The sequence below is a fragment of the Crinia signifera genome, chromosome 8, assembly GCF_055691185.1.
Source record: "Crinia signifera chromosome 8, ASM5569118v1, whole genome shotgun sequence".
NCBI lineage: Eukaryota > Metazoa > Chordata > Amphibia > Anura > Myobatrachidae > Crinia > Crinia signifera.
The window spans coordinates 54,438,127-54,464,367 of record NC_139224.1 but is presented as its reverse complement, the minus strand read 5'-3'; the positions used below and the strand labels follow the sequence as shown (position 1 = coordinate 54,464,367).

General features: G+C 42.7%; 1 protein-coding gene across 2 annotated transcripts in view; it reads right to left on the bottom strand.

The window, feature by feature from the left end:
* Window positions 1–26,241, bottom strand: part of NUP210 (nucleoporin 210) — a 66,289-nt gene that overhangs the window by 30,713 nt on the left and 9,335 nt on the right. For both annotated transcript variants that reach the window (XM_083156416.1, XM_083156418.1), the window contains 16 exons: window positions 25,892–26,023; window positions 25,709–25,805; window positions 23,980–24,130; window positions 22,764–22,896; window positions 21,397–21,555; window positions 19,388–19,456; window positions 18,094–18,200; window positions 15,622–15,762; window positions 14,458–14,595; window positions 14,080–14,235; window positions 11,933–12,128; window positions 9,822–9,967; window positions 8,094–8,315; window positions 7,250–7,423; window positions 3,360–3,552; window positions 1,809–1,915 (listed from right to left, as the gene is read on the bottom strand). In XM_083156416.1, the coding sequence (XP_083012542.1) occupies window positions 1,809–1,915; window positions 3,360–3,552; window positions 7,250–7,423; window positions 8,094–8,315; window positions 9,822–9,967; window positions 11,933–12,128; window positions 14,080–14,235; window positions 14,458–14,595; window positions 15,622–15,762; window positions 18,094–18,200; window positions 19,388–19,456; window positions 21,397–21,555; window positions 22,764–22,896; window positions 23,980–24,130; window positions 25,709–25,805; window positions 25,892–26,023 (2,321 nt within the window). The remainder of the gene's footprint in view (window positions 1–1,808; window positions 1,916–3,359; window positions 3,553–7,249; window positions 7,424–8,093; window positions 8,316–9,821; window positions 9,968–11,932; window positions 12,129–14,079; window positions 14,236–14,457; window positions 14,596–15,621; window positions 15,763–18,093; window positions 18,201–19,387; window positions 19,457–21,396; window positions 21,556–22,763; window positions 22,897–23,979; window positions 24,131–25,708; window positions 25,806–25,891; window positions 26,024–26,241) is intronic.

The window sequence follows — 26,241 nt, the reverse complement described above, 5'->3', positions numbered from 1 at the left end:
TAGCCAACGAGCCCGAAGCGTGGGGAGCCCCGCGAGGGGACGCGGATACCTGTGAAGTCCGCAAGGGGACGCGTATACCTGTGAAGGTATCCGTGTGCGGTCGCCACGCTTCGGGCTCGGTGGCTCGCTGCGCTCGCCACACTTTCTATTCTCAACTCCACGCCGGCGTGGATAGTGGGGGTATGAAAAGGTCGTAGGACGCGTACCGCCGCCGCTCGCCACGCTTCGGGTTCACGTTTATACTTGGGGGGTGGCGTGGGGGTGCATTTAACCATTGTAAACACCCATTAGGGTGCTTATACAATTTAAAATCGCATCACATCGCATTGTATGCCATATACAATGGCATACAATTTTAAAATTGTATGCCATTGTACAACATCGGCCGATATCGCGTCGCATCGCATACCATCGCATGCGATATGGTCTGCGATGTGATGGGCGCCGTGCTAGTACACAAGTACCCAAATTCCTTTTGTAAAGTCCTCTTCAGCTGCATCTGTGTTACCCATGACAACAGAGGAATTTATCACTAATAGATATTAATCTAGGAAAATATGGGACAGAATATGGCTTATTCTGATTTATGGCTTATTCGCAGCTTGGCGATAAATTATCATTTTTATGAAATTTGCTAACTATTTTTAATTGAGCTGCTCTTAGACAATTACTAACTTCAAATGATGGGTAAAGTTTATTCACAAATAATCTTGTGCATATTACACTTCTCTCTCAAGCCAGCCAGTCTCCTAGCTCAGAGATTCTCAAACCATTTTGCTCTAGAACCCAGTCAGACAATAAAAATGATTACAAGACCCCAGCAAGTTACCACAGAATGGCTGCACATGCGTGGCTAGCAGACCGCACATGCAAGGCAGCATTGCAGAGGCACAAAAAAAGTAATGTGAAGAGGAGGCAGCTGGTAATGGGGGACGGAAGAGTAAGGCAGACATATTTACTTAATGAGTTTTCCCCTATTTCTCCTCTCCACAGACACATACCATAAAATCTGTGCTCCGTGCTCCTCTCCTTCCCTCATACTCCCCCTGCTGCTGTATCTGGATCCGCACCTCCTTGTGCCTCCGGATAATTACCCCCCCCCCCCCCCCCCCTCTGCCCTAGACACTCTTTCCTTTATATAAAACAGGCAGATCACATTTGCAATGTATCTCCTACAGCTCAGAAGCCCCGGGATCCGGGAGGGCCCTCAATGCCAGCTGTGTAGAGTAGGGATCCTGCTTGTGGCAGGAGCATCTGTGCTGGGCGGGACAGGAGAGGCAAAGGACTGAAGTGGGAGCAGAGCTGCCTGTTGACTCATCAGATCCCTAACCCAATAATCCAAGGAGTCTGAAAAACAAACTGTATTTTGTGACTTCAGTCTCCATGCATCACTGGCTGAGAGATCAGAGGCGTCATTAGGCGTAAATTTATCTATTTCGTGACCTGATTTCACATTACGCCTAAACCCTGTAACTCTACTCCTCCTGTGGACCTTACCACTTTTAGGTCTAAACCAGGCATGTCCAACGTTGGCCCTCCAGTTGTTGTGAAACTACACATCCCAGCATGCTTTGCAATAGTTTTAGTATTCTCTAATAGCAAAACTGTGGCAAAGCATGCTGGGATGTGTAGTTTCACAACATCTGGAGGGCCAACGTTGGACATGCCTGGTGTAAACTGTATACTCCATCTCATAAACCAGAATCCCCTACATACAGTATACTCGGCAAACTCAGAATCTGATGGGGACACAGAGCCTTCAGTTGCCTTTGTGAAGGAAAGTCAGGAGTTCAGCTTTATGTACATACCGGTGTTCTCACTTTAGCCGCCCTGTGATGTGATTCCTGGTAATTGAGTGCTTTGGCGGTAATAACTGCTGTTCCAGATACTTGATGAACATGAACAGTGTTCAGACCTAATCATAATGAGATAGAACATAAATGTATTATTATCAAACTACAGCATCTATTTAAATTGGGGTATAAAATATGCCAACAAAGGGGCAGATGCATTGAGCCTTGTAAAGTGATAAAGTGGACGGTGATAAAGCAACTGGCAATCAGCTGTGTTGGAAAAATGACCGTTAGGAGGTAAATGGCTGGTGCATTCTGATCCTTCCCCTTTATCACGTTACCAGGCTTAATACATCCGCCCCTATCTCTCATAATGAGCTACAGTGGAATAGAAAGTTCAAAGGAAATGTCGCAACACTCAATTTTTCCTGCATATTATTTCTCTACATCGCCACAGTTGGTTTCAGAATTGTAGGACTTCAGCCTCAGACACACTAGATGAGACCGTAGGGTCCTTCTGAGTCGGATTCAGTATTGAATCCCGGCGGTCGGGATCCCGGCGTTCAGAATCCCGACACCGGAATCCCGACCGCCGAAATGCCGACAGGGGGGGGGGGGGGGGGACGACACACACGTGGATCGCCCCCCTTTGCGGGCCCGATGCCTCGCTACGCTAATTTATTCTCCCTCCAGGGGTGTCCAGGAGGGAGAATGTGTCGGCATTTCGGCGGTCGGGATTCTGAACGCCGGGATCCCGACCGCCGGGATTTTAACTGCATCCCTCTGAGTCTAGTGCAAAGACTCAACATCGTTAACGATGTGCGTTCAGTACAGATAAGAGTGGACCTAGTCCAGTGGTTCCCAACCTTTTTTCTCTCCCGTACCCCTTGATTAGGCTTTTCATTGATAAGTACCCCCTCCTCTCATTTTGAAATATGGACAGTACTTAGTGGTATGCGGATCCTTATGCATGTCATATATTAAGGAGGAGCAGAGGAGTAGTATACAGCAAGGAATCATGCCCTTCTGTGTCTAGACTCTGGTTGTGTATTATCTCCAGGATTCCCGCTAACACCGGTAGGAATAATGCCGCTGCTTCCTCCACCTTTGTCAGTGCTGGGCAGATGACTGCTGATGTCTGAGGGCAGCATGGGAAGCTCCCAGTGGATTGCTGGTCACGTATATGACACAACATGGTTTGTCTCCATGGCAATGGGTCTTCTTCAGCCATTAAAATACCTTTTCATTGTCCGCCATTACCATTATTATTTTCAAGTACCCCCAGGGGTACTAGTACCCCAGGTTGGGAACCACTGACCTAGTCAATGAGGGCTATGCTGCAGCAGCAAGGTTTGTACTTTCCGATGCTGGAGCTGCTGTCAATATCACCGGGTACACACGTAGCATAGTGTGTATCTGGCTTTTGAATAACAAAGTAATAGACCAGATTATGCTTGGTTCCCTCTTTTTAAAAAGGCCATCTGCTATTTGTCTAATAACATTAAGCAGTCAGTGGACATAACTGATGATGTAGAACAACAAAAAAAAGGTAAATAAATGTTGTACCATGCAGTTTCTTTTGGCCACTTCCATCCTCTTTCTGGATATAGTCCATAGGTTTGGAAGCATCAAAGCTGGCTAACAGCACCTTGGATGACTCCCAATTAATAGCCAAAGAACTGAAATTATCAAATTTCCTTCCCTGATGATCGTAGGCTGATAACTGCAGTAATTGGTTGCGGTAGTTCGACACTGGAATCTATAATAAAATCACACATATACAGCTTACATTTACATGTGACATTTGTAGCATTTCAGTATAAAGACTTCAGAACACGAGAAATGCTATTTTCTCGGAAAAGCAAATCCTTCTACAGGGAGAAAACCTGCAGACTTCCACCAAGCTGTGAACATACCCTCTACATCGTGTTTACATAATCACACTCATTAAATAATAACTATTTGCATCATGGGGACTATTCCATAACGCAAAGTGCAAGCATCCTTTTGTTAAGGCAAAGTTTCCATTTTCATTATTAACCCCTTCATGACAGAGCCAGTTTTTGCCTTCCTGACAGAGCCCTTTTTTTCAAATCTGGCATGTATCACTTAAGTGGGGATAACTTTTTTTTGCTTTTACTTATCCCAGTGATTTTGAGATTGTTTTCTCGTGACACATTGTACTTCAAGTTAGTGGTAAATTTTCGTCGATACAGTCTGTGTTTTTTTGTGAAAAATACCAAAATGTCGTAAAAAAATGGAAAATTTAGCGATTTGCAAAATGTTAAATTTTCTGCTTGTGAGACAAATAATCTTACCACTCAAAATAGTGAATAACTAACATAGACCATATGTCTACTTTATGTTGCCATCATTATTTCAACCTCATTTTCATTTTTTTGGACACTAGGAGGCTTAAAATATGAATAGCAAATTCTCAAATTTTCAAGAAAATTTCAAACACTGATTTTTTTAGGGACCAGTTCAGTTCTGATGTGACTTTGAGGGACTTGTATGTGAGACACCCCCATAAATGATGCCATTTCAAAAACTGCACCCCTCACAGTATTCAAAACAGCATTTTGGAAGTTTGTTAACCCTTTAGGTGTTTCACAGGAATTAAAAGAAAGTGTAGGTGAAATTTCAAAATTTCATTTTTTTTGCAGATTTGCAATTTTAATACATTTTTCTAAGGAACACAGTAGATTTTACTAGAGAAATGTGACTAAAAATTGATTCCCCCAATTCTTTGGTTTTCATAAATATCCTATATGTGGCCCTAGTGTGCACGGTGACCAAACCACAGGCTTCATAATAGAAGGAGCACCTACTTGATTTTGGAGCCTCCTTTTTATGAGATTATTTTTTAGGCACAATGTAGGTTTCTAGGCACCATAAGATGCTAAAAGTTAGGTACCCCCCCACAAGTGACCCCATTTTGCAAACTACACCCTTCAGGGAATTCATCTAGGGGTATAGTGTACATTTCAAACCCCCAGGGGTTTCACCAATTGTGGTACAACTGGGCAGTGAAAATGAAAAAAAAATTAATTTTTCATTTTCACAGCTCAGTTGTATCAAAATTGGTGAAACCCCGGGGGGTTTGAAATGTACACTATACCCCTTGATGAATTCCCTGAAGGGTGTAGTTTGCAAAATGGGGTCACTTGTGGGGGGGTTCCACTGTATGGGTGTTTCGGGGGTCATTCAACCAGAATCTGTGCTGCAAAATCCAAAAATCACTCCTTCCCTTCTGAGTCCTGCCATGCACCCAACTGGTATTTTTTGGTCACACATGAGGCATTGCCGTACTCGGGAGAAATTGGGGCACAGATTTTGGGGTGCTTTGTCTCCTTCATTCCTTGTGAAAATGAAAAATTTTGAGCCAGATCTGCATTTTTGTGTAAAAAATGTAATTTTTTACAGAAAAATGCAGTTCTGGCTCAAAATTTTTTATTTTCACAAGGAATGAAGGAGACAAAGCACCCCAAAATCTGTGCCCCGATTTCTCCCGAGTACGGCAATGCCTCACGTGTGACCAAAAAATACCAGTTGGGTGCATGGCAGGACTCAGAAGGGAAGGAGTGATTTTTGGTGGTGGAATGAATGGTGGGTGCTATGTCGCATTAGCAAGACCCCCGAAGCACCAATACAGTGGAACCCCCCCACAAGTGACCCCATTTTAGTCACCAGCTTTGGGAGGGGGGCTGGCGCTGCGGCTGGCGGGGGGGTGGGAGGGGTGCTGGTGCTGCGGCAGCCGGGTGGGTGGGAGGGAGGGGGGCTGCCGGGTGGGAGGGGGGCTGGCGATCGGTGCGGTATATACACACACACACACATATATATATATATATATATACACATATATATACACACACACACACACACACACACACATATAGTTTTTCAGTGCATATATTTATTTTTTTTACTTTTTCTGCAGCTTGATGCTGCTGCTGCGGGGGGGAGGGGGGGAGGAGGTCAGCGCTGCGTGCGCTTCAGACGCTCCGGGGGAGCCGCTGCTGCCGGGTGAGTGCCCGGCGGGTTGGAGGGGGGGCTGCACATCGGAGGTGATCGGTGCTGTACTTGACAGCACCGATCACCACCGATCCCTGTGTTACCGAGCGGCTTAGCCGCCGGTAACACAGGAAACGCTGTGAATGGCTGTTCAGATTTGAACAGCCAATCACAGCGATCGCCGACCGGGGGGGGCACCCCTGCCCCCCCTGGGCGGCGAGGGGGGATGTCTGCTGTCAGGGACAGCAGACATCACCTAACTGTCACTGCGTCTCTAGACGCAGTGACAGTTAGAAGTCATGACGTATATATACGTCATGTGTCGGGAAGTACTTCCCGACCATGACGTATATATACGTCAAATGTCGTGAAGGGGTTAATAATAAATAATATTTATATAGCGCTTTGCTACTTCAGGAATATAAAATTCACTTTACAATAAATTAGCAGAATTATAGAAGTTCAAGAAAAGCCAAAACAGAACCAAGACAAACACATACAGAGATAAATAAGACCAGGTAAACCTATATAGCATAATAGGCATAGTGAAGGGTTTGGTGCAGACATTGTGGGTTCTAACTTATATGGGTTAAATATTCCACCCATGAAAGGTAAAAACGTGAGGCAGCCATGTTCAAGGCCCCCATACACTATGTGATTTGGGCCCCATTTCACCCAATCCGGACGAGAAATCGGTTAAAACTAACTAATCGTTTGTGTAGGACATCTGATCCAATCCGCGGTCCTATGTCGGACCGGAGTCGGAGGTTAGATGTGATCCACTGAAGATAAATTGTATGTTCAGCCATCGAGGTGCATTGGAATGTTTTTTTTTTTTTTTTGTAATTCTCCTGCAGCTACCCGGGAGTCCTGGTACAAAATGGCACATCAATTGCCAAATCGTATGTGAATCCTCCCGGAAGCGGCCGGGTGAGCTCAAGGGCAAATCGGGTCCAACATGTCCTTAGGAAAAGTCGGCCTAGTGAGCTTTACCTGGCAAGATTACCCTGGTTGGAATAGGTAACACTTAGGATTCTGCATCCACCAGTTTTGTGTAATCACTTCTAACACTAGTAGAATCCCAACATATCGGTCAGGTACATGTATCTTTCATACTCTCCTCAAGCACACAAGGTGGCTGCGTCATGGGCATACTAGGTTGGTTATGCTGTGGGAGATAATCAGTACCACATACAGGGCACAAGCCCAATCCGACCATACATTCCAGCCACAGCAGATATGAAATGCAGACAGCAATGTCCAGCACAGATGAATGGTTAATGTTTTGATTGGGTACTGGTGTAGCAAATCCTATTCTAGGAAAAATATCCAAAATTGTAACTTGGGGTCTGCATAAGTCTTAACAAGAAAATAAAATTAAATAATTGAAGTCGAACATATATATAAGTGAATTACAGGGCACTTCTGGATATAGAACCTACCACTTGCTTCTCGTGCTTCATTAACGGACAGACGAGATCCATATGGAAATGTTTGTACACAGGATTCATTGTAAATCGTGATGGAGGAGCACAGGTCAGCTTCACAACTACGCTTTCAACTGCTGGAAATGGATTGGTTTCAGTGGGATGGTTTCCGACAGACAATGAAATGACCTAACACAAAATAAAACAGGTACGTTAACATACTACTTCTGTGACAAGTCACTAACTGGAGATGAGCTGACCAGCTCTGTGCTTCAGCAAATACATAAAAAATAAAATCGGCTTAAAAAAATAAAAAAAATAAATGTATAAAGTTTTCATACTTGTGTTATACTCATTACACACATTGCCTTGCTCCCTGTACCCCTTTTACACAAAAAGATCAGAGTTCAGTTCACCATAAAAAGATGGCGATTGCTACACAATGACACACGGCGAAATTCACTTAGAAAGCAATTCGCCATCTGATCATTGAATACACTCAAGACGAATCACACTGAAAAACACATTGAAAACCTACAGCGAATTATGGCGACTATCATTCGGCGAATTGTCCGTCATTCACTGTTCGCCGTCGGCGAATAGTGCATGTTGAATAGAGCGAATCAGTTTTTCAGTAAAAAGCTTCACCTTAGAGCACGAAAATAGCACACATTCGCCGTAGAACACAGCGAATCAGCCTCATTGAATACTGCCCTATGTATAGTGCTCCATAACTTGCACATGTGTGTTGACATACGGAGGCCACCAAATCTCTATATATGTAATGTATTTAATTTAAAATGATTTTTAGCTGAAAACACTACGTAGCTGTATATTCTGCTACATAAGTTATAACTACCTGTTCTCCGAGGTCTCTGCAGACAGCCCTAACCCAGTGCTGGAAATGGTTACGGGATAAAGAGGTCTCAAGCAGGAACAGGCCGCTACTCTCCTGGTCATCAGCAGATACATTTCTGAAGGATTTCAGGGGTTCCAAAACCCATGGCTTGGGTCCCCCTTCAAATAGCATGTCTTTTGAAGAGCCCAATGTAACTAGAGCAACTGAAGGTGGGTCAATTGTCTAAGAAATTTTAAAAACAAAATCAATTACAACATCTAAAATTTAACTGTAAAAAAGAAGAAAAATATGAAACAAATATAGGGAAAAAACGTAGGAGTTAATACATTCACCAAGGTATAAAGCATTCACTAAACCATTTCATAGCATCTTAAAAAAGTTCTCGGGTAAACGACGAAACATGTGGCACCTCGCACAGGGTCCCAGCTGTATAGACACGGCACCAAAGCACCGATGAGATTGCGGCTGAACCATTGGGTAAGCCACACTGGTACCCTGCTCCCTAATCCAAATGGTGGGGTTATAGCTGATTCAGGAGCAGATTAGAGGCCTGAATCAGATCCTTGTAAATCGCCCAAAGTTCCAGAATGTTGAGTGAAAGGAGAGACTCGTGGCATGACCACCTGCCCTGAAACTGTACCCCTTGGGTTACAGCTCCCCAACCTCTTACGCTTGCATCCGTCGTTAAAAGGACCCAATTTTGGACCCCTCCAACAGGTGAGACGACTGTAGCCACCACATCAAAGAAACTCTGGTCCGAGGGGATAGCTGTATCAGCCGATGCATGTGCAGGTGGGAGCCCGACCATTTGCGCAGGAGATCCAACTGAAAACTCCTGGGTGTGGAAACGCCCGAATTGGATGGCATCGTAGGACGTCACCAACTTTACCAACAGGCGAACACAGAGATGGACTGAGACCTCATTCAGCTTCAGTACCTCCCTGACCAACTCCTGAATGGCCGCCGCTTTGTCCGGCGAAAGGGAAATCCTCTGGGCCACTGTATCCACAATCATCCCCAGAAAGAGAAGTCTCTGGGTAGGCAGCAGGTGAGACTTTTTATAATTTAGAAACCACACGTGTTGGGACAACAGCTGAGTGATCCGAGAAATGCTGAATGACAGCTGTTCCTTGGACCTCGCCTTTATGAGGAGGTCGTCCAGGTAAGGGATGATGTTTATCCCCTGCAGCCGCAGCATCTCTGTGACTGAAGAACTGAGACTACGCTGTATTTCCCTACCACCCCTGGGCATACTCCGAAACCTGCCCCCACGAAAGGACTGCAAGAGGGGGGGGGGGGGGGGGGAGGCGAAACGAAAGAGATCTCATGGTGCAGACTCAGTGCTACCCGGTTCTCAACATCTGACCCCACACTAAGCTCCAAATTTAGCCTTTTTTAAAAGAACAGATACGGTACCAGTCTTTTATATGAGTTACTTTTTTTGTGGATGTGTTCTAGCGTAAAAAGTATATTTTAATCAATGAGTTCTCCCTCTCTATGCTTTTATTTCTGAGGGATATGGAAGGACCTAACGAAACGGATTAAGTGTGTGACCCCTAACTCTACTTTCAAGGTAGGAGGAACACCTGCATTACCATTCGACAGGTCTACCTGTGCATCGTATACAATAGGCGTTACCGAGAAACAACAGACTCCCAATTTTTTCCTTTAATTATACAAGTCATTTTGCTAGACAAGACTGTGTGAATTATTTGGAACAGAGCTTACCTTCAGAGGCAGATAGGCAGCAATAATGATTTTGGCCTTTAGATGTATATGACCATATGTGTAACTAACAAATACTGTGGAATGCCCGGCAGCTTCTGCTTGAACTGTAATGCCACTACAGAAATTGGCACCTGGCTTGAGTCTTCCTAGCAAAAGAAAATGAGGAAGGATGAGAAAAAATGCAGAATTACAGACAAGACGACAGATTTGCAAAGGGAATTTTAGTGATTGAGTTAAGTCGCACACACAGTGCAATTCACACCGTGCCTTTTGCTAGATTGCATCATATCTAGTTCAAAACGCATCCGATGTGCTAAAGCTGTGAGCGTTTTTGGACTGTTTCTGGCTGCCCAAATGCACCGTGTATGGGCACCATTAGAGTAATTGATAAAACCTCAGCTAAGTGGAGCATTATGTTACGGTGTACCTTTAGACTCACAACTGTTGCCAAGTCTGAACTTTAGGTCCTAAATTGCCTATTTTAGAAATGGAGGTTGTGTCCAGGCTTATAGGACACCTAAATCTTATTTGGAGTGAGCTCCAGCAAATATTTCCTCTCAGTGAAAGCGATGACAGGTGGCCTGTTCACTACAATGACTTAATGGGAAACCACAGAAACCCCTTGTGTTAGATCCTGTGGACTGGATTCCACCGAGAGTAAATTTGGTGACAGTCATACATAGTTTGCCTCTATTTGACATCTTGGCATTCAGTGGTCTTGGGCCACGGACATTAACATTGGCCAGGGGGACCGGGATGCAGTCAATTTACCAACAGTCTAAATACAGATGGGCAAAATACCGACAACCATTGGTAGACAATGCTGTCATTTCAAATGTCGACATGGCAAAACATTGCCAAAAGCTTTTCATGATTTTTTTTCTTTGAAACAGACTTGCTCTTACTTCACAATCCAAGGCATAGAGTTAGATTAGAATAGTGTGCCAGTGAGCCATGCGTGTCCATGTTGACAACCAAACAACGACTTTATGACATGCCAACATTTTTTTCCCATGTCTGTATTTTGCCTGTTTGTTAATGCTGGTCGGTATTTTGATCACCTGTATTTTGAACATTGAGAAATCGTACGGAACCCAGGGGGACCAATAGGAGGCCATCTGCAATAGTGTTTAACCCTTTGTGCCAACATCGGTGAGATGTGCAAAATATCGGCTAAAAATGCCAGCGTCGCTCACATTTGTTATATAATTTTCAAATAAAAAAAAATATAATGTAAAAAAAAAAAAAATTACATTTCCTAAATAAATGGTAAACATTACAGGTCATTCTGATGAATAAAAAGGTTTGCGTGACAATTTTCACACCAATTTTGACAAATTCACTTGGCGCTCAAAGGGTTAAACAAGCCAGATATTCCTTCTTGGGTTGCCCGGGGTCATCTAAATTTGTAGACAATTACTGATTCATGGCAGAACTAACTATATACTTGAGCTGATTGCTGCATGTTTTGCATTATTTGCTGGATCATTTGTGCCTTTTATTAGATACATTTTAGCTAACCATTTTTATTAAAACTGTCAACTTAATTATACTGTTATATCAAAAGGTGTTATACTGTATATTTGACAGAAGTGATGAAGGTAATACAGGCAAGATGACCGACAGCCCCTGGTATATATTACTGCTACTTCTGTGTTGCTGCAAGCGCAGATACACACTTGCATATATAAATGCAAGAGTCAAATCAGCATTGCTGCGCTTTTGGAGGTACATCATCATTTTTGCTCCACTTTCACCATAAAACCTGCCAAAATACAGTAATACTTAAAATTGTGATAGTTCTCGGTAAATCATACTACACCCACCGTCGTATATGCTTCCTCCTCGTGTGTGATATCTATATCTACACACACGGAACCTTTCTCATTCCATCCGCCAGTGCATCATATCTATATAGCTGGCGAACCCTGGTAGACTGACGGGAGTGGAGGGGACGTTCATGCATCTCAATGTTGTGTCAGGAGCCACTTTAATGAGAGCGGCTCCATCTGTATATACATCTTTTTTTTTTTTTTAAACTGTATATCACCAATGTAAGCTGCCATTTTCCAGTAATGTCTAAAAGGTGACTGCCATACTTCTCTGCATACCTGGCAGGATTTTAAATTTCCCAGGAGTCTCCATTTCTACAGCCAAAGCAAAGTGTGAGCAGTCGCTCAGTGTCACAGCCTCATTGTCCCCATTCAGAAGGCCAAATATCCTTAGCGGCAGCTCAAGTCTGTTTCCTACACGGGCTTCAACTTGACAAGGGATAAATTCCATGCCAGTAGGCTCAATGACGAAAACCTAAAAACAATGGATATATTAAGTATTGTGTGTCTTTTTAATGATCTTGTTATGTTCTTAAACTATGTAGTGTGAATTACTAATGTGAGAGTTTTAGAATTCACAGGAACTCCACAACAACCAAACTCCTACAGTACTTCCAAAGCATTTCTGAGAAAATACTGATCACCTCCTTGCACTGCTATGTGTATAGGCTACGGCCTGACATAGAATCATCAAATTATGATACTAACTGTAATTAGAAGTCAGAGAACATGTATTGTTTTTTTTTAACCTTTTTAAAAGCAGCTACCCCACAATGAAGATTTTATTTTCTTTAATTAGCATTGCACATTTTACAAAGTCATTTTTTTAATGGCTCTAAAAAGATGTCTTCCTCTGTGATAAGTATGGCTGCCAGCCAGATACAAAGACATGCAGAGGGGAGAATGAATGAGTATTGGGAAGATGTCACAGTGAAACCAGTTCAGAGGGGAGTTCTAAAGTCTCATTGACAACGAATAATGTTGACCATAGCACAAATCAGATTATGGTCCAGATGCACTAAGCTTCAAAAGTCATAAAATGGAGAGTGATAAACAACCAACCAATCAGCACCTAACTTCCATGTCACAGACTGTTTGATAAATGTCAGGCAGGAACCGATTGGCTGGCTGTTTATCACTCTCCATTTTATCAGTTTTGAAGCTCAGTGTATCTGGACCTATAACTGTATTTTACACAGAACATTTATTAAAATAACTATAACTAGAATCAGATAGACAGCTATGGGAAACACCTCCACTTGTCCTCTTTAGAACAGTTACTAAACTATCCCACTACATTTTGGGCCCAATTCAGTCCTGTTCGCTAGGCTGTGTACACTCACAGCCCAAGCGAAAAAACCCTGATCATCAGGGAAGGGTTTGAACCCTAACTAACGGGGCTAAATTCGGCCCCAATGTTTGATGTGACTAGATCGGCCCCATACTAACAACACAAAACTTATCAGTAAAATATCAGTATCAGGTGCGTCCTAGTTTTACACCTTTGTGCCTTTTTGTATCGTGACATTCTCGGATAAAAAGGACTAAAACAAAAATGCTTGCAAGGTTGCACATGGGCGAGCACACAGAGAGGCAGTTTGACTAGATTGCAGCATGTATGAGGACACCTGTATATGCATAGGTCATTTCAAAAGAAATAAACCAGCTCTCTTATCACCATTTCACCCTTTGAGTGCCAAATATCGGCCAAAAAAAATTGTCAGCGTCTCACAGCAACTGTTCTTTTAGTAGAAATAAATACAAATACAGCCAGGTCAATTAATTAAAGCTTATTCAAACATTGCACCCAAAAAAAAAAAAAAAGCAGTCGCTGTGATTTTCAGCAGATATCTGGACTATCTCTCACAGCAACGCTGGCACTAAAAGGGTTAATACTATTTCAAGTGAAAACCATGCTGATAAAATTGTATTTTTAGCATTACCCTGACATTAACTGCAGCTTGTAAAACAGGCAAATATTATTCTCCACACTCCATTACAATCTGCCAATACCTCTTATTGTCTCAGGGTAGTCTAATACTGGCCCTGTGCTGAGTAGAACTGCCCCAATCCACATAGCTTATTTTAGATGATCAAGTCATACAGATAGTGGTAGATGCTCAATTAGTTCAGTAATATTACCCAGGTGCATGAGGGAGGGGTTAAATACTGAGTAAGTAAACAAGACATTTTTTCCCTCAGCACACTGAGTAATATTAGTAACCAATCTAGAACACTACATAATAGAATTCAGAGATATTGGTTACATATACCTGCGCAGGTGTATGCTATGCCCCCAAGCCTCGTCAAGTCAAGTCACCAGATCTAGCTCTTAATGGAAGACTGCTTAACATTACTATGAACTCATTTCAGCTGGCAAGGACACTGCATATAGCAGAGTATAGTATTAAATATGGTCTTTTCACCTTCATTTCACCAAAGTGTAGAAGATTTTGGACATCCCGTGCCTGTATGACAGCAACGCCAATGTCATCCCCAGTCGTCATCAGCCCTTTGACTGTCACAGTGGCCACTGCATTATTTGAGGAGAACCATGTAAAATTGCCACTTCCGCCTTGTACCTTGGAATTTCGAACGAAAGAAATTTGTGAATATATAATATATCAAGTAAGTGTTAATTTTCTAAAGAAGGCACTTAAATATAATTTTCACACTTACCGTATCTGTAGATTATACTACTATAATTGCATGTAGCTGTATAATATGTTCAATGCATCCATAGATAATTCTGCATGTACTCACCTTAAGAGTGTATTCATTAACTGTATAGAATGTAAAATTACCTTAATAATGTACTGATACGCCCCCGGCTTTGGTTGCCAGGGAAAGGTTAGGATTTTGGGAGACAGGGTAATTGGTGTGTAGATTTCCACCTCCTGCTGATTCCTCACTGGATTTGATAACACGTGAACGCCTCCATCCTGAACAAGAAACAAGATTTGTTAATAATTTTAATAAGGTATAAAGAATAAAAAGTAAGGCAAATACCTGAACTTATCATTCACTATACAGACAACAGTATCCGGAACCTGGAATAGATCAGGAACTGAATGCCGAAAAATACCAAGTCAGGATCCCGATCGGTAAGTATCCCGGCAGCCAGGGAAGGGGGGTTAGATTTAGGCACTAATGGAGGTGGGGACTTAAGGTTAGGTTGTGGGGTGGGGGTTAGGCAATAGCGAGGAAGGAGTGTTAAAGTTAGGCTGCTACAAGGGAGTGTTAGGGGAGGCGGGGTCAAAAATTATATTTTCCACAAAAAATTTTTTTTTTATATTACTGGTCTCTATTCCCCATCTAAAGAGAGATTCCAAACCTCTAATCAACGCTTCAAGATGTTCTATCACAAGAGAGAAGACCAGGACTGACTAGGGGCAACCTTTCCTCACCCACTGCATTCTGGGAAAATAGATCAGGAGCTACTGACAATCCACTAAGCTAGGCCTGGCCAACCTGTGGCTCTCCAGCTGTTGTGAAACTACACATCCCAACATGCCATGCCACAGTATTGTGGTTAGAAAATGCTAAAACTATGGCTGGGACATGTAGTTTAACAGCTGGAGGGCCGCAGGTTTGTCAGGCCTGAACTAAGCCATAATAGAAGCAAAAAGGAGCAGTAATATCTAAATAAAATAAAAATAAATTACCCAGTTATTTATTTTATGTGGCATAGTAATGAATATAAAAAAAAAATACCATTAGGCATCCCAGAGTACTGGAGTTGGGTAACACTGTAAGATACAAGTGTCAATTGTTTGCTCCAAACAGCTAAATTGCCCCAAATGTATTACATCAGAGGTGACCACTCTCCATCTAATGCTCTGCAGCCAAGTTATAATATAAAAATTCATACCAGTTTGTAATGTGCACTGTATGGCAACAAGCACATAACATAAATCAAAGCAAAGATAAAAAAAAGCAAGAAGACAAATTAGGACTGATATATATACCTCATCTACCATGCATGTCAGGGCTGCATCAATAATGGTCTGACCACTCTTCAAGGCCTTTACCCGGTGGTATGACCCATTCAGTGACGTTTCCAGTACCTCAAAGTATTCCTTAGGCATTTTTGCTTCAATGCGTAAATTCTAAAAATGAATTAGAATTACTTGCAAAATACATCAATTTGACATTTTAACTAGGGCTACATACAGCCCTAAAGATTTATCTGTTCAATCTGTCGGATGGGAACAAAAATCTGGTAATGTACGGCATCAACCATTTGCACCAAAATACTGAAAAACAGAAGTCGTTATTCAGACAAATTGGTTACATCCTTTTGATTTAATAAAATGTATCTAAACAATCATTTTTATCCATTTTCCAGCATTTGGAAGCAAATTATTATTGATTGTCCTTTTCTACCCTACCATCCATTTCCAGATTTTTGTTCTCAACAGACAGATTGGGCAGATAAACCTTTAGGTGTATACCCACATTCCTCACTTAAGCCAACTTATTGATATAAAAAATCCTATATATACCTAGTAAAGCAACCTGTAAAAGTTTACGTAAATCAACCTGTAAAAGTAAGACTGGTCTCATAAGTGAACCCATTTGTGTAGGAGTCATATCTGAGAAATGGAATCATATAAAGCAGCCACTGTCACGGCTGGCCCTAAGGTGGTACAGAATGTGCTACCCCACAGGGCAAAAAGTGGAGGAGGAAACGCTGGCTCAGATGTATTAGGGGTGGGTTCAGGGCCACATAGAGGACCGACAATGACAGTTGATAACTGCTGCCAACTCAGATCTTCACAGTGATAGTAAGGGGGATATTCAATCTCCGGCGAGCACCTCCCACCGGGGAGATGCCCGCCGGGCCCTATTCAATGCTGTCTTCCCCGACAGCATTGAGCAGGGTATCTCGGCAGAACGAGCCCGACATCACAAGTTGTCGAGCTCGTTCTGCCGAGAACAGCCGGGAAGTGACGAGCTGCCAGCTCGCCTCTTCCCGGCCGCAACTCGCGGCCACGCCCCCTTTTCGCTCCCTGGCAGGCGGGACATTGAATCCCGCCTGCGTGTTCTCGGTCGAGCTGACCGAGAACGGGACTGGGTCACGGCGGTCGAGCAAGCTCGACTGCCGTGACCCTGACATTGAATACCGCCCTAAGTGATCTCAAGTGCCAGAATGAAGTGATCATCTATATACCTTTTAGAATGCTCTTATTTCTCACTGGCATAGCTTTGTTCTAGTAGTCCCACCACAGGACTGCCCATTTGTTCTACATGATATGGACTGGAAGTCCTTTATTCTCTTTGCTCAATCCTTTTACATTCCTCTCTTTCTCCTCACACTTCAGATCCCATGTTTTGGTGTTAGAAGGTCACTGAATGAATATATCGATCCACCAAACCAACTGGAGATCAGGTCAGTTTGTTTTAGGGAAACATGTGGGAATTAGGAATGTCATATGGGATCATTAATATTATGTTGTAGCTGGTGTGGGCATAAATGTAATGCTGGCTTGGGGGTTAGTCATACAATATGGATTCTCTTAAAATAAATGAACTTCAGTATTGGTGTCTATACATGCGAGAGAATGTGTCATTTTTTAAATCATATGCCTTTTAATGCTGGATCTAGCTGGGAAAAGAGTTTATTAAAATTTTAGAATAAAGTTCGGATTGGGTCATGGAAGGAAGCCTAAGTTATTAATTTAACGTAGTGCAGTTTGGGTAGAAATTAACATTTATTTCATGTTAATGCTATTTATAACATTCTGTGTTTGGGAGGGAAGGCCTTTAGTCAGGCTCTTTTGAGGTAGTGCAGGAGGCTTAATTATTAATTGTGGAAGTGATCGATTTAATGTTGATGTGGTTTGAGGCCTAGAGTGTTCACTTATTACTTGGCCTTTAATTGAAATAATACTTCTCTCTTTTCCAACAATGGACCTGATTCATGAGGAGTTGTAATTTTGTGAAACTTTACAAAAAGTTACAACTCCCGGGTGCATTTTCCATTTGTGTAACTTAAGTGTGAGTGCATCGCTATACAGCAAAGCGCTCACCCAACACCGGCTGCGCAGCCAGGTGTAGGTCGGCCATGTTTGGGGTCACAGCAGCTGCATATAATGTCCCACAGCCGCAGAGCTGCCCTCCCCGGACATGCCAGCAACGGTCCGTCGCATCTTAGAGCACAGTTTAAGAATTTTGTGCCAATATACAAATATATATATACAAATTAGCCAAGCTGAATTCTAACTTAATTAACTAGTAACAGCACCAGCTAATCATAGCTACAACATATAGGTAGGGAAAAAAATAGGTAGGAATAAAAACACAAATAGTTAAAGGGCAGTCTAAATATTGGAAACTGCTAGGCCTTCCCCCAAAAGTAGTACTCTCTTATAACAAGGGACCTAAAATGTCTACTTATAGCTCTGGCCCAGGCTAAATAAATAAAAAGAAATACTCACATCTGCCAAGTAGACCTTGTTACTAGACTTGTCATACACATCTATAGTTATTTCATAGTATCTCCCAGTTTCGAGAACCCACCGGTCACCAGGATGAACTGTAAAACCTGAAAAGTGCAGATTTATGCATCATCAGAACTAAAACTTTCTATAGCCAGAAAACAGCAGGAGAACATTATCAGTTTTTAGCTTAACACAAAGATAGCATAAAAGAAGATTTTTAATGTACTTGTCCTTTACGTTTAAATTATTTAATACTAGTTCAAGTGTTAGCACTGAATTACATGGACTAACCAGTGGTTCCCAAACTGTGTGCCTAGGCGCCCTGTGGTGTTGGGAGGCCCATGGTTGGTGGTCCAAGAGCAAATTAAATTGTTTATGGTCAGTGATTGGCAGCAACTAGCACTGGTTTTGTCCATCATAAAAAAAAAAAAAAATGGACAAGCACAACTGTACACCACAACATAACTGACCCGAAGGATGACAATTAGGCACAATTTACTAACTTGAATATTTTTGTCCAAAGTTAATCAATTAACAAAAAGGTTATCCCTAGGGTACAGTAAAGAAAATACTGATACCCTAGGGCGCCATGTTTAAAAGAAGTTTAGGAACCATTGTGCTATTCCACAATCTCAGATCTAAGGACAGTCCAGTCAGTGAGATTATTTCTAAGCACAGGTAACAAACAGTAAGAAGCCTAAATGAAAAAGGATACATAAAATACAAAAATAAATATAGATTACACATTTACATACACCACAGCGTATCAGTAGGCATTACAAAAGACAGACTAGATTTACACGTTCCCTTTTGTTCTTCAGAATTTAGGATTTTATGGTTTTGTAACTGCTGCCTTGGTTAAGCCACTTATGCATAATTAGGGCAAATGCAACCTGTGGCACTGTATCTGCTGTGGTACTAAACCTCCCAGGATGCTCAGCCACACTTTTGATGTTAGGACACGCTGGGATGTGTAGTTCCAGCAGCTAGAGTGCCACAGGTTCCCCACCCCTGAGTTATGGAATATTTATAAATGTGGTTTGCAATACATGGTGTCATATTTGTTAGAGGCTCGCTAGTCTATAGTACTTCTTGTCTGTTAAAGACCAGACGACCACACAATTGCATTATAGAATACATTTCCATTATTTATGCATTATACGGCTTACAACAGATCTTACTGTACATGCAAGGCTATGCCTTGAGGACAAATGGAGGAAAAAAAATATTACAAATGGTTATTTCTGCAATATAGGAGGTTCTGCACTAAAAATAAGTTCTAGTCAATTACCTAAGTATCCAGGCTCCACCACAAATATTGTGCCATTTGGCAGCCGTGACACACCTTGCATACGAATATGTTGACAAACATCATTAAGGACCATTATGCAGCATTGTAAAAGGGAGAGTGGTGATATTTGGGGCACAAACATATGGATGATAAAGCAAATCATGAATACATTTAGAGAAAAGTTGGGAAAGTGTAACATCCATTCATTAGTCTATCCTAGTTTAGCTTCTTATGCTTCAGGGGGGTATTCAATATGGGATTCCAACTGTCGGAACATCCTGACAGTCAGAATCCCAGCCGTTTTCAGTCAGCTCCTCTATAAATTGACAGCCGCACTTCAATGTTTCGACTGTTGAAAAGTGGGCATGTCACCGAAAACGATTGAGGACCTTTCACACGGTTGTTTTTGACAAAACAGATCAGACTTGTTTTAAAGTCGGATTGGTTTTGTCGAAATCCACCTTCAATGCTGTCGGACACTATGGGGGGTATTCAATGTCAGGGGAACGGCTGTCGAGCAAGCTCGACAGCCGTGCCCCTGTCCCGTTCTCGACTGGAGCTCGGCGGTCGGGATTCAATGTCCCGGCCGCCGAGCGGCGAGAAGGGGGCGTGGCCGCGAGTTGATGATGGAAATAGACGAGCTCCGGCCAGGAGCTCGCCTATTTCCGGCTTTTCTTGGCAGAACGAGCCCGACAGCTTGTGATGTCGGGCTCGTTCTGCTGTGAAACCCTGTTCAATGCTGTCGGGGAAGACAGCATTAAATAGGGCCCCACAGCCATCTCCCCCGTCGGGAGATGGCTGCGGGAGCACGACTGTGTTTGAATACCCCCCTAAATCCGCAAACTGAAATAGTGGATGACATTAAATACCGCCCTCTGTCTTCGTTACACATGCAAGAGAAATACTCTGTACTGCTGTTAGCATTTTTATACATTAGTTTGCTGGCGGTTGCATGTACCCATGTGACCTTTGTCACATACATTTAAAAACAAGCACACACAAAAAAAGTGTGACTAAATTATTAAGCAAACAATGGGGGTTATTTTTAACAAAAAGAAGATAAATGAATCCAAAATAACCAGTGAGCTGGAGAAATTTAGTGGACATAATAAATGTATGCTTGCTTTCTAGGGGTTACTGGAAATTGAAGAACCCCCTACATGTTACAATCTGTGAAAAAGATATAGGGCCAGAGGCACAAAGCCTCAAAAGTGATAAAATGGAGAGTGATAAACAACCAATAAATCAGTTTCTACCTGTCATTTTTCAAACACAGCCTGTGACATGCCAGGCAAGTGCTGATTGGCTGGCTGTTTATCACTCTCCATTTTATCACTTTTGGGGCCAGATTCTCTAAGCTTCAAAAGTGATAAAATGGAGAGTGATAAACAGCCAGCCAATCAGATCCTACCTGCCATGTCACAGGATGTGTTTGAAAAATGTCAGACAGGAGCTGATTGGCTGGCTGTTTATCACTCTCCACTTTATCACTTTTGAAGCTTAGAGAATCTGGCGCTTGAAGCTTAGTAAATCTAGCCCAAAATTACAAAGCCTGGCTGTTTCGCTGGTCTGTTTCTTTACCATAATGTAATGTCTTTTAAACAGCAATATAATATATTGCTGGACATAAAACTGGAAAGGGAAATCTAGCACATATGGTCTGCAGTCAGTGGAATCATTCCATGATCGGCCATACTCATGCAGACACTAGAGAGAACGTTCTTGCATCTGGTTCAGCATTTCACCCTTTGTACAGTCACACAGATTTCCTTGTCAATCCCGAGTGGGAATGTACAACGCAGATGCTAATAGATATCATACTGCACCAAGGCACAAAGGCTTCTTGTAACTGCTGACAATCAGATATTAGTGTTTCCTATTGAGCACAACACAAGCTTTACTGCTGCATTCCTATGCCAGCCAGTGCCCATTACACAAATAGAATAATCCCTCGCCCACTTAGCATATACACAACTAGGAAAGCACAGGCAATTATCACAGAAGGATATTTTTATGAAGCAACACAATGTTGGTGTGACCCTGTTGCATTGCAGTGACTGTGGATGTTCCCTGCTCCAGCTTAGCCACCGGCTCATTTCTGTTACCCCCGGGAGCAGCAACGTGGTTCTGTAGCTGTAGTTTGTATTGCTCAGAGGGCATAACTAGATCTGGAAAGACAAAGCATAAGAGATTGTTAGAGTCCAAGACAATCACCAATGCAACACTGCCCATAGGGATCATCTTCTGTGTGCAAGAAAGCCCTAACTAAACATTTAGCAATAGGTGCAATTAGCACAGCAGCCTTTACCTTAACATTTTATCTTGTGAGTAAACATTGTATTGTATTTAATGTGTAGAAAGGAAATAGCTTGGTCATAAGTTCATAACTGCACATAAGAGTGGATTACAGAGTTTTTCCCCCCAAGGATTATAGGCCACTAGGAGTTATAATGGCATCTACATTTCTATGGGCCAAACAAATATTTTATTATCATTACCATAAAATATAACATTAGATGATCTTAGGTCTATGCTATATACAGATGGAGCGCCTCTCATTCTTGCCCAGGGATCGCCAGAATCTGTCCGCTGGCGATCACCGGCGGAAAGGCGCTCCATCTGACTGGGACGCGCGTGCGCCCCACACGCACGCGCGTCCTAGTTTCCCGTCGTCGGGGGGACGGGAACCCTGTCCGTCTCCGCTTCAGGGAGACGGACAGGGTTAGGGGGTGGCAGCAAGGCGGCCGTCGGTGAGGCGGCGGGGACCCGGGGGGAGCCCCGTTGTAAGGGGACATGTGCATCTTGTGCGCGCGCGTCCCCTTACGGCAGCTGGTGGGGGATGGCGATTCTTCCGCCATCCCCTGCAAAGATGACTCCCGCTCCATCTGTAGTTACACATGAACACAGCATTTATCTTCGCGCATAATGCAAAAATCAATAAATATGGAACCATCTGCAGACTGTGTTCCCCTTTACTTCATAAGCAATGTTCATTTTGAGTTTAGGAACCGTTCTAGTGCCCGAAACGGCCATCATAGAGCCAAGACTAAAGGCCCCCATACACTTATCATATGTAGCCTCCAGTGTGATACCTGAGCAACTGCAACATATCATATGCTGTCCTTTAGCATACAATGTACCCTATGCGGCCCCCAAGCAAGTGTTGCCGAATCCGATAAATCTTATGTGCAGCACTTGCCATCTCGGTATCCGATCCGATGAGCACAGGACCGCACTTTGGATCGGAAGTGAGGCAAATAAGATTTGGCCACTTTTCATCCGATTTCCCTGTCCGATGTGTTGGAATCGGGTGAAATCATATAAGTGTATAGGAGCCTTAAGGAGATGCATAAGGGTATATACAGAATAATCTCACCAGTGATCTTTCCCTGTTTGATCTTCTGTACTTTGTATACTATAGATGATCCCACAAGCAGATAAACATCAGATGCTGGATTAAGGAGAATGTTTTCTAGAATAAGAAGTCTGACCTCTGCTGGGTTCACTTTCTGAAAAACAAGATAGCAGAGATGAAAATCACCATATTAAGCAATTGCCAAATGAATATTACTAAGGAATAAATAGGTCACAGATGGCCAGCTACAAATGACCACCCAGAAGCCAGCAGCTCAGGCAGGCACAGGTGGTGGGGGCAAACTCCATGATTCATCACTGTAGTGCAGAGCAGTCACAACTGCAGACACCCCCAACTACAGTAACAGGTCAATGGAAATCACAAAGCAATGGAGCAGAAATATGGAAAGGATACCATCCATGTCAGCAAAGATCCAACAAATCAAACAGGGAATGAAAGAACACATAACCACCACAATGTAATCTCCAGATATAAACCATCGTAGAACCTTATTCAGTAGAGCCAGTGCACCTTTGTTAACTGATCATCTTCTTAGAACTAGAACTTTAAATGTTAGCCTCTCTCTTGTCCAAACTACACAATGCCCTATACTCCACTTCAGCCTTGCGCACTAGTTAGTTGCCCCTCTTGCAGAGCCCTAGCTGCAGCCCTGCCCCCCATTTCCCTGCTGAAAGCTGCAGCTCCACCCACTAATTAAGAACATACATAATTAAGAGAGTTCTAATGCGGTCCCTTTTGCACATAGTACAGGACATTCCTGTATGGCAAGTCGGCACAGCCATCATATAAGTTATACATATATATTAATACTAGTTTTAAGCCTGTCAAAATGACAGCTTCTGCAACGTATTTTCACTTTGAGCGGTGACAGTTTTCAGCCCACAAACTCTCCACCCCATCCCCAGTGCCTAGCTGCTCCCTCTCTCAATATCCAGCAAGTTTGAAACAGATCAGTTTCACTGTAAAAATTGCTTTCACTTTCTGTTGAGAGTCATTTTTCCTTCGAGTGGTCTCTACTGGTCAGTAGCGGTACTTCACCTTATAGAGGTGAGGAGTAGTATGTAAGAAACTGTAAATAACATAACTCACAGACAGACAGCTTTCACTATTATAATAAATTAGGCTGAACTTGCTCTAAAAGCATGTTACTACACAAAACACAATACCAATTACTGGCAAAAATCTATACAATCAAAATGAAGCTAATAAAACTAACCTCATACACCGGTTCCAACATTCTTGCCCTGAGTTTTGAGCTTCCAGTTTTTATGCCGGACACCAGAACAGTGTCACCCTGTTTTGCAACTTTTTCCATTTCTGTAATATAGGCTGGAGGAACATAGGTGGACTCCAAGAACTTAAGGATCCTGCAAATGAAGACATTCAAAGTTCACTTTCCTAGCATTTCACTAAGGACTTAAAATTATTATTTACAGAAAAAATATTTTAGAAGGGAGCGTTTTTGTTATATAGTGATTTAGCTTTTTCTATGATTGACATTGCTGGAGCATATGAATGACTTACTAGGTGTAAATCAGGCACACTGCAAGAGACAGTGGTGTCCACATCCACCTACCATTTTTGCAGGCTCAAGAGGATAGACAGACAGACAATCTATCTATCTACTTCTAGATTAGAAGATCATAGATTGAACCTGGTTGCTATGGGCAACATCCCATCTTCATTATAACGCCCATCTTCAAACATTTACTCCTATGTACTGGATTTGTTTCTTTTGGTTGTAGAGCAATCAGCAAAAAGTCACATATACAGCAAAATAATACATAGAGCAGGTCTCTCATTTGCCTTTTTTACACAGACTGCGTACCTTTTCCTCAATTTTTTACTAATAAGCGCACTAAGGGGGTCATTCTGGTTGGCTTGCAAAGCAGTGGTAGTTCGGTGAGTAGCAACGCCGCCTGCCGGGCATGCGAATGTCCACTCCCGGGCGCCCAGTGAATATCCCTACCGCACTTGCAAATGAATGTTTTGCATAAATATCCATTCGCAGGGTAGCGTTCGGGCTCAAAATCATTCGATTATTATTTGACCATCGAATGATTTCTACAGTGCTTGCAAATCTAAGTCAGTCTCAGCTGACCTAGACTTGCAGCATCCTGGTCCGAGAACTAAGCAGGTGGCTGCCGTCAGCCGCCCACCCCCGGAAGGCAGGTGCCCAACTGTGTTCACATGGGGACGCCCAGCATTTGGTGGGTATGGCCAGGAAACGCAGGGCATTGGCATGCAAACGCCCCCTCCACCCCCCTGTGCGAGCGACACGAAGCCTTTGCACAGAAAAGAAACATCAGTCCCCGGTTCAAGCACGCCAGGGACCGAATCAACTAGAATGAGGGCCTAGGTACTTATTGCTGGCAACAGACTGTGAGATAAAACTCACCATCAGACAGACCAATTATCTAACATTACCATACACCATCAGATAAATGACCTCTCTGACGTACAGTACAGCTTTAGTCCTGCCAAGTTGCACATGCGTGTCGTAAGGAGTGCATCCCCCTCCATGCTTGTGTTCCGAAGTTGCACATGCCAAATGGATGGAATTTGCTGAGCCAAGCAGGCACTAGAGGCCATGCTGCAGCACCAATAAGCATGGCTACATCTGTATATCTGCTATGAGATGCAAGTACAAATTACTGAAAGATTTCTCATGTCCAACAAAGTGATAATTGATGTCACCCGCTGTATAATTAGTGCCACAATCTGACAATCGATAATTGCAGGGTGTGTGGCCACTTTTAGGATGCGTTTCTGCCTAGAGGCAGACTACTCCACTGCCTCTGGGAGTTACACCCCCGATTGAAGTGCTGCATGTGGCTTACCACTGCAGAAGAGTGGGGTGATTTATCTACCAGCAGATCAGTGCACAAACATTTGGCGTTTACTTTAGATTCTTGCAGTCTTAGAAGTATCTATTCCTCTCTTACCGCAATGTATTGTGGGAATCTGAGTAACCTTCCATTTCTGCATCCTTCACCACAGTCCAGTCGAAGGCTATTCCGGCTAACGTGCTGAACGTGTTGCCTGGAGTTAAATCAGAACAGGTTACATACATGTTTGCATGCAAATACGCAGTTCAGCACAGAATATAGGTCAGACTGATTCTTTACCTTCAGAGTCCAGAGCTTGTATTTTTAGCTCCAGTGGTGAGTCCTCCAGATAAAGTTCCCTCGTGGTTGATACAATCTGAACCTCATTAATAATATCCACAATCGCATCGCAACGAAGGACTTGTCCAGTAACTGACAAAAGAAAAAATATATTTAAAAAAAAAAAAAAGTGTAGAAATATTACCGACTGAGATATAGATGTAGAGATTCATTCATTTTATTTGTAAATCATTATTTTGGTTCATTATGGAAAAATAATATATTTTGTGTTGTACCATTATCCTGATTGTTTTTTATAATTACAGATGTTTCATGATTAGAACCGGTTTTATTTAAATAAAAATGTTTTT